The sequence below is a fragment of the Vicia villosa genome, linkage group LG7 (genome assembly GCF_029867415.1).
Source record: "Vicia villosa cultivar HV-30 ecotype Madison, WI linkage group LG7, Vvil1.0, whole genome shotgun sequence".
Classification (NCBI taxonomy): Eukaryota; Viridiplantae; Streptophyta; class Magnoliopsida; order Fabales; family Fabaceae; genus Vicia; species Vicia villosa.
The window spans coordinates 113,879,110-113,889,862 of NC_081186.1; the positions used below are offsets into that span (position 1 = coordinate 113,879,110).

Here is a 10,753-nt window from a genome sequence, read left to right on the forward strand (position 1 = left end):
TATGGTATTAACCATATTACTAAGGTTAATAACAAAAATAAAAAAGAAATGTGAATTCAACTAATTTCTTTAAGGGAAACATGTTTAATGTAAAACCAACTCATTTCTAAATTCTAATCCTCCTCATACAATAAAATTACAATAAGAAACTAAAGAACTCCAAAATGAAAACCTTCTTTATATAAAGAAAAGAATCTAATGTTTACTCCAAAGTCCAATTTCAAAAATAACTGCAATAGAGATTAATATTGCAAGCACAATTCCATAACCTACCATCCATCCACTTCCTTCATTTCCTAAATGGATTCCATAGAAAATGTTTGCTATGGATAATATAATTACTATTCTCCCTATGTTATGGTGATATAAATTCCAATGTTTTCTCACTTTTGATCCCTTTTTTGGTCTAGCAACCAAAGCCAGTATCTACAAAAACAAATACACTAAATCTTTAAAATTGTTTGAAAGAATGTTTTAAAAATCGAACCGATGATTTAAAAAAAGTTACCTGGAGGCAAGCAAGAACAAGAATGATGATTCCAAATGCTTTGTGAAGATTAAAATCAATATGAAGTTGATTATTGAGGATTAGTCCACTAATTACACCGATTAGGCCAAGAACGAAACCCAATGATTGAACCGAAACATGAAAATTAAACCAAAATGGATCCCAATCCTTGAAGTAACGAGCAACTATTGCTCCCATTATGATAAAGATACCCCATCCCAATATATTCAACACTCCATGGCTTCTTTTCAAGTTCATATTTGGGTTTCCTAATGCACTTGAACCTGTTTCAAATAACAAAAACGTGCATTAGCCGCAAATGTGCAATCTAAATCGTCAAATCTCGAATAAATAACCCATATTCAGAAAATAAATGATGAATCAGATATTCTCTTTTTTTAGATGTTAGTCATCTGATGTCTGATTTAGGTCGTGCGATCTCGATCAAACGACTTATAGTTTAAGTTAAAGAAATTGAATTCAAAATTTCTTTTTTGAAATATAAGCCATGTGTCAACCTCAGCCTTTTTATATCCTACCACATTAAAAAGGACAAGACACATAGGTTTAGTTTGGTAAATTGTCAATTTCTGATCTTACATTTCAACTTAATTATTCTCTTGGCAACAAGATGAAAGAAAATTTTCCTCCAATCCACTGGCCCAGGTTTAAGTTATTTTGATAGTGAGATCAATGAGTCATGTTGATTCTACGTAACATAACATGCCAAAATTAACAAGCCAAAAGGTCAACACTAAAATAATCTTCATCATAAAACATGCTTAATTTCTTCTTCCCACTTTATGTAGTACTTTTATTTTTGTTAGGCAATAATCGAATCATAAAGCAATCACCTACCCCACCCCCAAAAAGTATCATTCCTTCATTGCAAATCAATATTCATTTGAGTAATTTCTCAATTTTCTCTCCTATTAGCTACATGAAGATTTTTTCTATAAAGATTTGTGAGTGCATGACTACTGTGTGACTCTATGCTAAACATCATTTCAAATGAAATGAAATTTGTAAGACAATGCAAAAATAGTTTAGATGTTTTTAAAAACCTCTAAAAACTAATTTATAAATTATTGATTATCAAAAAAAATTATTTTAGTCTTAATACATATTTTTTGTCCCTTATCTTCGACTCAAGGTTCACTTTGATTGTTTAACATTTAAAAAGACTTTTTTGATCTCTTATTTTTCACACTATATCACGTTTATTCTTGATGTTAGCTCTGTTAGTCAAAATCAAATTAAATGACTATGTACTGTCCACATGGCACCATTGTTGTGGATTAGGAATTAGAAACCATGTTGAGTTAAAATCGAATCACATTTACTTGAACCAAAACCACAAACATTTGAAAAGAAACGGGAACGGTAATGGAGAAGACAATGATGCCGACTTAGTAAATATACAAACACCATTTTTTAAAAATATGAATGCAGGTTTCTGGAGCGCATGCACATGATTTCATGACAGTAAGTCAAAAAAATTTAACTCCTTTTTCATTTAGGGTTTAACTGAATGTGTGGTTGTTATAGGTTTTTTTGCGAATCTCTTATTTCTAGTATAAAATTTCAATTTTCTGCTTATCTTTGTTTAGGGTTTAAAGGAATGGGCGGTTGTTTTAGGGTTTTTTCACCTTATTCTTTCCTTTTTTTTTAATTTAGGTTTTGTTTTAAATAGGTAAAAAAAAATAGAAGAATTTCTTCATGTGTTTATTCATCATGGAGGGTCATTTGTAGATGATGAACTAACTAGGTATGAGGGTACAATTTCATAATTGAAATGTGATGTTGATTAGTGGAGTTATTTCGAGTTTGTAGGTATAGTTAAGGATCTATGATATAGTTTTATCAAAAAAAGGATCTATGATATAGGTAAGTTGATACTATATGGTGCAAGGACCTAACATTTGGGATGCATATTTTGACCGATAACAATGGGTCCTAAGATATTGCAGATTTATGTAAGGTGTATTTGAGTGTTGATGTTTATGTACAACATCCATTGTCTCTGTTTGAGTTTTATGATGGTCTTATAAAGGAAGAAGATATGAACCATAAGGATATTGTTAATCTTGATGAAGAAAGATTTGATTTCTAAATTGTATGAAGTAGTGAAAGGGGATGAAACATATGTGCATGAAGATAGAGTCCATGATGATGAGATGCAAGATGGTGAATTAAATGATAGTGGAGTGGATAATGACGAGGTTAATGTAGGTGTGATGAACGAGGGTGGGATGGTTGGTTCTGAAAGTGTTGATGATAATGATGATGATGTGAGTTTTAATTATGACAGGCATTGGATACATCATTTAAAGACTATTGTCATGAAAATCTAAGAACAAATTTTATGCCAACAATCAAGTTAAATGTTCAACTTATGCAAGTAGCCGTTGATAAAAGGCCTCATTTCAAAAGATTATACATATGTTATGCAGCATGTAAGAAAATTTTAAAGCTTTGCAGACCGGTGATTGATTTTGATGGATGTTTTTTAAAGGATCTTTGTGGAGGACAAATATTAGCAGTCATAGGAAGAGATCCTAATGATCAATTGATGCCAATAGTTTTTGTTGTTGAAGGGGAAATAAAAGGATAGTTGGACATGGCTTTTGGAACTTTTGATTGATGATCTTGGAAGTAGGACTCTGTCGTATCTACACTTTCATATTTTATCAACAAAAGGTAATTTTTTTTCATATGTATAGAGAAAACCAAGAAAAACATGATGGTGATTACGAATACGCCAACTGGGATGTCGCGTAGACCATAATATTATTCAAGGATTAAATTGGTTTTTTTAAAAGTTAAAGGACTAAAAGGAACTCCGACCAAAAAATACGGGACGAAAAAAGATATTCAGTATTTATTTTATTATCTATAGCATAAGACCCTTAATTTACTCGTAAGGAAATAAAAAACACATGCATGGCTTTTTTTTCATAAGTTAATAAATTACCTGTGGCATAATTGACTGTAATGGAAACTTTATCTTGGTGCTGCATTAGAGCAAAACTTGGAACCGTAGGAAAAACACCATTGGGTCCAATGGCATAGATCAACCGGGACAGAGGTTGATTAGTTTGTAACTGGAATGCCATGTACAAACGTGATGATTGCAATGTGAGCAAAGTTGAATTGTTAATAATTGGCAAGTTGCCTCTATTTGGAACCACTTGGTTTGGTCCATACCCTGATAGATAATATTGTTTCATGCCTCCATTAGCTCCATTGGATGAGATCCACCCTACAATTGCACTTGAACCTACCATGCCTCCATTGGGAGAGAACCCTATTGATATGTAAGAGTTTTGGTTTGGTGCTGAGAGAATGAAGCTCCATATGTTTGAAGAAGTTTGAGAATACTGCAAATATATGCATAGCTTATTTAATGTGTATTAGATAAAATCTATGAAACACAGACACATCGACAACAATTATAATTTTAAAAAAATTAACAAATTAAATGTAGTCACATGTGTGTCGGTATTGGACACTAACACGTGTCAGACACCAGACACATCTTTGTTCAGAGATGTCAGTGTTATGTTAATTAAAATTTAAGATAAGACACTTACTCTTAGGATGAATCCTTGAGCATTCCAAACAGGAAGACAATTGAGCTTGGTTGTGTCAAAGAGGAGAGGAACACTTAGGTTTAGCTTGGAGCTACATGAGTCACCTTGTGAGCTATTTCCATCTCCTTGTGAAGAAGAACTTCCATTAACTTGTGAACTTCCAGGGTTTGCTGAAACAAGAAAACAAATTGTGAAGATGAGGAATGCTATATGTGCTTTCATTTCTTTGTATTTTGTATATGCTTGTTGTTGTAAACGTATTCTAGAGGTTTGTGTTATGATAATGTATTGTTATTTGATTCATGATAAAAAGGAAAAAGTTGTTACCAAAAAAGGAAAAGATTGCAAATTAAACAATGGTATTTGGTGGCAGAGTGATAAAGTCAATCTATATGATGAGCTTATATTTGATTAAGTAGATTTGGTAGAAGCCTCAACTTAAACCATCAATTAGTCAACCTTTCATTCCTTTTTTTTTTCTTATAGTGATCATAAAATCATCATGGTTCAAATTATCATAAAAATATGATAGTTCAAACTTTTGCATGCATTATTAGAGGGGTAATAATTTTGTTTCAATCCCTCAAACTATTTTTTTCTTCCATCCGATTTTCATTCGGACTCGTAATAATAAACATATGGAAATCTTTGAACTAATCTATTTAAACGTATCTATTATCTTAAGTACTTGTGTGCAGTCTAAGTTGTCCATGTTTTTTTAATGCAAAATCTACACGATACCGCGAGTATAGTTTTAGTTCTTCGACTATTTATTCTTTCCCGATTTAACTTTATCTTTTGGCAGTTTTTTTGGTTTTTGATAAAAACATCTCACCCACTATGTACATGCACAATCTAAAATTTCTTTAAGTGAATGAATTTTCAACTATAAACTGTCAATATTCAACCACAGACATGATGACCTACAATGATGTGTGATTGACCATTAGCCACTAATTGTACTTATGGATAGCAAGAAAGTTAAAAACGGATATCAGATTTGTACTATAGAAACATTGTTGCTTCAGTTCTACTTTCTCCCACTATGTGGCTTACAATAAACCAAACCACAACTTACTGATATTTTACATTATTGTACTGAAAATGTTTTTTTTTTTCAATTTCCATTTAGTCGCCCTTTAAGAAAATAAATAGTTTATTCTTTAAATAGATGAATAACAATCATTTATGACTATTTCAAAGTAGATGAATTGATGAAATGCAGTTTGTGGCCTCAATTGCGGTAGCGACCCTTTATTTGAAAACATTGAATGAAACCTCAGCTTGAATAGCAAATGTATACTAACCTTTTGAGTAGTCTATTCTTGTGGAAAACTTGTCTAGGTGTTTTGTCAGTGAATAATCTGGTGCTGCAGGGAATATACCAGTGGATCCAGTGGCGAGTATCAACCATGACAGAGGTTTGGTAGTTTCTAACTGAAACACCATGTAAAGACGAGAGGATTGTAAACTGATGAAGGTTGAATTGCCTATAACCTGCAAGTTGCCTTTATCAGGGACTACCTGATTTGGGGTAACCCCGCCAAGGTAATACTGCTTTATCCCTCCACTGGCTCCTCTAGATGAAACCCACCCCACAATTGCACTTGAACCCACCATGCTGCCGCTGGCCGAGAACCCCATAGATATGTAAGAATTTGTGTCTGGTGTTGAGAGAATAAAGCTCCAAAGGTTTGCAGAAGTCTGAACATACTGCAAAATAGTAAACATAATGATTAGGATGTGTTGTGCTATTGGAATAAGGATATTTTAAAATGGTGCACCTACTCTAAGGATGAAACCTTGAGCATCCCATACAGAGAGACAGTGAAGGTTGGCTGTATCAAAAGGGATAGGAGCTTTGAGACTCAGGTTGCTGGTACACGAGTCGGTTTCTGTCCTTGCATGGAGGAATGAACCAAGGAAGGTAATTATGAAAAGGAGGAGAATATGTGCCTTCATCTATCTCTATATCTTTGATGTGTTTGTGTTTGGAAAATGTGTGATAGCATGAGGAAGATTTATTTGGGAGTTTACAAAGAGGGAGAAATAAAATTAAAAGATGTAATGATTATCATTTTGTAAGTTGTAACTAACATGGTGGATGGGGGCATTCCCAATTATGACCAAGAAAATAAAAAATAAAAAATAAAAAAGGTAAATCACATCATCGCGAAATGCAAAGTTTTTAACAATTTCTTGATATTGTTATCGCAGTGTATTATGTGTCTAGAGAAAGACATGACGAACTAAACATATACAAAGAACAACGGTATAAAATGATATTAAAGGAAAATGTAAATATTCATTTACTACAACTCCTTATGATCAACATATTTCCTTGTATAATAGTACATTCAATCAACGAATAAAAGAAAAAGATACAATCGAGCTTTCAACACAAAGCAGCAGAGTTGAGATAGATCTAGATCGCTAATAATGCTTTCAGCCATCTCCTATTTTCGCGGCCAAGTTTAGAAGGCATGTGTCCAGTTCTTCATTTTATCCAATTTGTCATCTCCAAATTGATAAATGATACAACATCCTAACAAATATAAGCTTCTAGCTTTGTTTATTCGCATGATACAGAAATTTACAAATACAAGCACACTATCATATCCCTATAGAGCTGCATCATTAGACACCCGACTCTTAAGTCCATCGCGCCCTGCAGATGCAGAGATTATATTATTATAAAATAAAATTGATAAAATGAAATACACAATGGTCGTTGTTTTATACATCAAAAAGAATAATGTCACAGTTTTCTTTATGGATTCGTTAAAACCCTTCACTGTGTCTTTAACGAAATGGACTATGGATCAGTTCCTTCCACCTTAATCCATTAGTCCACTTTACATGCAAATTTTAACAAGCTAGTTTGAGGGTTTATGTTAAGAACAACTGAAAGTCTGAAACAGCAACAGTTATACTGGCATCAAGATCAAAGAGTAATGAACTTACCTATTGATTCTGGCAAGCTAACATATTTAGGACACGATCCTTTTTTAGTAACCATGTCAATTTTAGCGTCTGGTTTAATAGCACAATCACGTGGCTGCAAAAAAAAAGGACAAATAATAAGTATGGTGGCATAGTTATTGTGTTTGAATAGCATTAGTAAACCATTCTAAAGTACAAGATCACTGGAATCTCTCATAATATGCATTAAATTCTGCTTAACCTGGGTGGCCTTCCCTTCATTTTCTGAAAATATATCAAATTTTCATAAAATTTATAATTTTCAACTCTCCTATGGGTCTAGAACACTCAGTGATCGCACAACTATTACATGTAGATCCGATGCCTTATACTATAAATCTTACGAAGAAATACAATAGCAATATCAGTAGTTGGAATTTGGAAACAACACCAACAACAGAGAGTACTATTAGCCTCTTACTACATCAAATGGTGTCTCTGCAACATTTTTTAGTTTCTTATATGGAATCTATTAAAGAGCATAGCCGATTTCTTACCGTGAAGTCCTTATAGAAGCATAGACGAAGCTCCTCCACAGAACCTTTTGAGCAAACTATTAAAGGAGATATATGGAAAGCATTCTCAATGGCAGAGATAATGCCTCCGAGGGGATACTTTTCTGTGTTTGACGGAACATATCCAGCTTCATTTAGAACTTGCTGAAAAAATATTAGACAAAACACAAATAGTCAAAGTATGATGTGATGAAAATGCAAGGAGGCATTTGGTGTTTACAACCAAAGGTTTCGTAAATACAATTGGTTGTCGCCAAAAACAGAATCAGATCCAACCGCAGTCAGAATTGTTATGCATTGAGAACATGCCCCTTTAGTGTGCATTACCTAATAAAAGAACACTAAGGAATCTATATAACACCCCCCAAAATAGATAAGATGATGTGTCCAGGTGCCAACAATAATTTTATAATTCAAACTTGCATGTATGTGTTTGGTCATACAGAAGCAACAAGCCAACCCTGAATCCTCGTAAATTTACTATCAAAGCATAACATATGTACACCAAGATCAAAGGGAAGAGTAGTTGACCAATTCATTAATCAACGGACAAACTTTGTCAACTGGATAAGTTATTCATTAGTCAATATTCAGATCATATCAAGTTGAGGAGGATCACTGGTTAACTAACTCATTAATCAGTAGACAAATTTTGTTTCTTCATATGAGCTAATCACTAGTTATCATCCTTATTTTGAATGTTTCCTCATATGAGCTAATTACTAAAATAAAAAATAAAGAAATTTCTGGGTAACAAAGAAATTATGCTCCACAAACTTACCGTAACATTATATTTGAAATAGACATTAAGTGTTGTCAAGAAATAGTCATATTCATTGTTAACCACAGGAGATGAGCATGTGCCATGCTTCTCTGCAATTGAAATTTCAACATTAGAACTTAGAAGATTGAAATACTAGTACAAGAAAAACAAAGATACCGCTTCGAAGATTTTGTTTTTGAACAACTTCATACTGTCTATAATCAACTATATCCAAATGCGCCAAAGTTTAGGAAAACAACTTAACTATTACTCTAAAGCAATGGTAAGGCATTGAATGAAATGATCTTTTTAAATCATGTAAATGAGCAAAAGCTATAAAAGATTATTACCCCACTGCGAATGTGCACCGACGTGGTAGCCCCAGAAACATATACCACATCAAAAAACAAATTAGATTTGATGATAATTTAAGGATACATAAGAAAATAATTAATTTTCAGTGAGCACCTCATGAGCCCAAAATGAACCTTTTCCACCATTGCATGATGACGGTGAGCCACAGCTCAATGATGGCCAATATTGCTCTAAAGCACTATTCAATGTAGATATCTACACACAAAATGAAACACTAAAACATCAAAAGTTGAAATGGAGTGCTAATGCAACAAATTTGATTAATTGTATAAAATAAATGCAACACTAATACAACCAAAAAATAAACATTAATTAAACCAGTCAAAAAGTTTAAACATTGCAGTTTCATCAGCTAAGAGATTACTTGACTTTCACCAATCCAAAATTAGTATTTATTAATAAATTGTCCAATAAAATAAAACTAAAAGGAATTACTAGAACTTCCTGCTATAACTAAGAATGGTAATTCAATTTGATTCTGTCTAAAATTTGTCAGTCCAAGCATGAAAAGTTGAAAACCAATACATGTGAATTGCAAATTATGGCAGTGAAATGTACCTCTTTTGGATCAAAACGAGATTTGGTGCAACATGCTGGCCACGTTCCATCATTATAGTCAGGCCAGAGTCCATCTATTATACAAGCATATATAACGATCAGTAAGATAATTGTTGTAAGAATGTCCATAGTCCATACTCAGAAGAAACACACGCTGGTATACTGTTTACCTCCAGAAACAGATTTTAATTTTTACAAACCAAAGAATCTAAAAACAAGATGGTGAAGCAACAGTAGAAAATGATTGACTGGTGAAATAAAATATAAATAACAAATCAAACTTAAAGTCAATTTCTCAATGGAAACATCATTAGAATTTTTTTTTTAAATTCAAACCCCTCAATTGGGGGAACCTCGTGCCCTCAGATATGAGGCGGACACCAAACATGAAATTGACAAAAAATTGAAATAATTGAATGTAATCACATTTTTGGATAATGTGCCTGTGTCTGACAATAACACGTATCAGACACCAGAAACGTCTATAATCCAAAGTCACAATACTAGCCCTTTTTACTATCTACAATAATCAGCAAGCACTCCACAACTCAGAAATAGAAAATTATTCAAAGCACACTCAAAACTAACAAAAACAATTCCAACAAAGCTAAATTCGCAATGTAACAATAACAAATTCAAAAACGTGATACTCACGTATGGTAAATATCGCCGGAGAATTGGAGCTGAAAAAGAAGCAAAAGAAAAACAAAATCAGCAATCAGAAAATTAAGTGAGTCTCTTAACAAGATTGAAAAATGGAAAAGGGAAAGGGGAAGGTTAGGTTATGTTAGGTTACCCTCTGCAGCAAGCATTAGAGGAACAACAATAGCGCGTGCGTTGACAAAAAGTACCAGGCCATTGTAACGCCAAAGCGAAATAATCAAACTCTCTCTGACCGTGGCCTCCACCTCCTCCACGGTCCAGCTCATCGGCGGCGATTGCCGGAGAAGGTGTTCCGGCGAAGACGACGAGAGCCAGGAATAGGCATAGAAGACGTGGAAGAGGAGAGGACATTATTGCGTGATGCGATTGGCTGGATGGATATCTGTAAATGCAATGAAATAGGGAGGAGAGTCTATTTATTTGAGATTAGTTAGTTAGTTACGCGAGTGGCGCGTTGTTTCTAAATTTATTGCCCCGATCTCGAGGCTTATCATACTCGGACACGTGATAATTATTTCAAGTATATTTCCTCAAGATTCCTTCCCTTTCATATTTGTCTCATTTTCGATACCCTCCCTCCGTTGATTTTTCTTTTTACAATCTAAAACAAGACAAAAAGACATTCCAATCTAAAAAAATGTTAACTATGCATCAAGAGATTTAGACTTGATGAAGTTTTAAGTATGGTCATGAAATCAACAAATTGATTGTTTTTTTTTCCGTAAGAAGGTGTGGATAACTCTAAAATATATGTTCTCACTTGACATGTTTTTGATATCGTTAGAAGTAGTAATTC

At 33.4% G+C, this 10,753-nt stretch overlaps 2 protein-coding genes across 2 annotated transcripts; both read right to left on the reverse strand.

Moving 5' to 3' along the window:
• LOC131616619 (cytochrome b561 and DOMON domain-containing protein At3g07570-like) lies at positions 1-6,268 on the reverse strand. Its single transcript, XM_058887985.1, has 6 exons — positions 5,890-6,268; positions 5,409-5,814; positions 4,102-4,271; positions 3,483-3,888; positions 509-792; positions 1-426 (listed from the first exon to the last, which is right to left on the reverse strand). The coding sequence occupies exons 1-6, from the start codon at positions 6,061-6,063 to the stop codon at positions 196-198; spliced, it is 1,671 nt and encodes a 556-aa protein (XP_058743968.1). The 5' UTR covers positions 6,064-6,268; the 3' UTR covers positions 1-195.
• A 118-nt stretch (positions 6,269-6,386) lies between these two features.
• LOC131616620 (ribonuclease 2-like) lies at positions 6,387-10,435 on the reverse strand. Its single transcript, XM_058887986.1, has 9 exons — positions 10,091-10,435; positions 9,949-9,977; positions 9,295-9,368; positions 8,830-8,931; positions 8,712-8,715; positions 8,380-8,471; positions 7,581-7,742; positions 7,066-7,159; positions 6,387-6,769 (listed from the first exon to the last, which is right to left on the reverse strand). Exons 1-9 carry the CDS (start codon positions 10,306-10,308, stop codon positions 6,723-6,725), a joined length of 822 nt encoding a protein of 273 aa, XP_058743969.1. The 5' UTR covers positions 10,309-10,435; the 3' UTR covers positions 6,387-6,722.
• Between the last annotated feature and the right edge of the window lie 318 nt (positions 10,436-10,753).

Coding starts and splice junctions, on each gene's coding strand:
- LOC131616620 (XM_058887986.1), bottom strand. CDS start 10,308: ATGTCCTCTCCTCTTCCACGTCTTCTATGCCTATTCCTGGCTCTCGTC. Junction 9,369..9,948: donor TCCGGCGATATTTACCATAC/GTGAGTATCACG, acceptor CTTGTATAATAG/ATGGACTCTGGCCTGACTAT. Junction 8,932..9,294: donor CTCGTTTTGATCCAAAAGAG/GTACATTTCACT, acceptor TTTTGTGTGTAG/ATATCTACATTGAATAGTGC.
- LOC131616619 (XM_058887985.1), bottom strand. CDS start 6,063: ATGAAGGCACATATTCTCCTCCTTTTCATAATTACCTTCCTTGGTTCA. Junction 4,272..5,408: donor AAGAATAGACTACTCAAAAG/GTTAGTATACAT, acceptor TTCTTGTTTCAG/CAAACCCTGGAAGTTCACAA. Junction 427..508: donor TTGTTCTTGCTTGCCTCCAG/GTAACTTTTTTT, acceptor TTGTTTTTGTAG/ATACTGGCTTTGGTTGCTAG.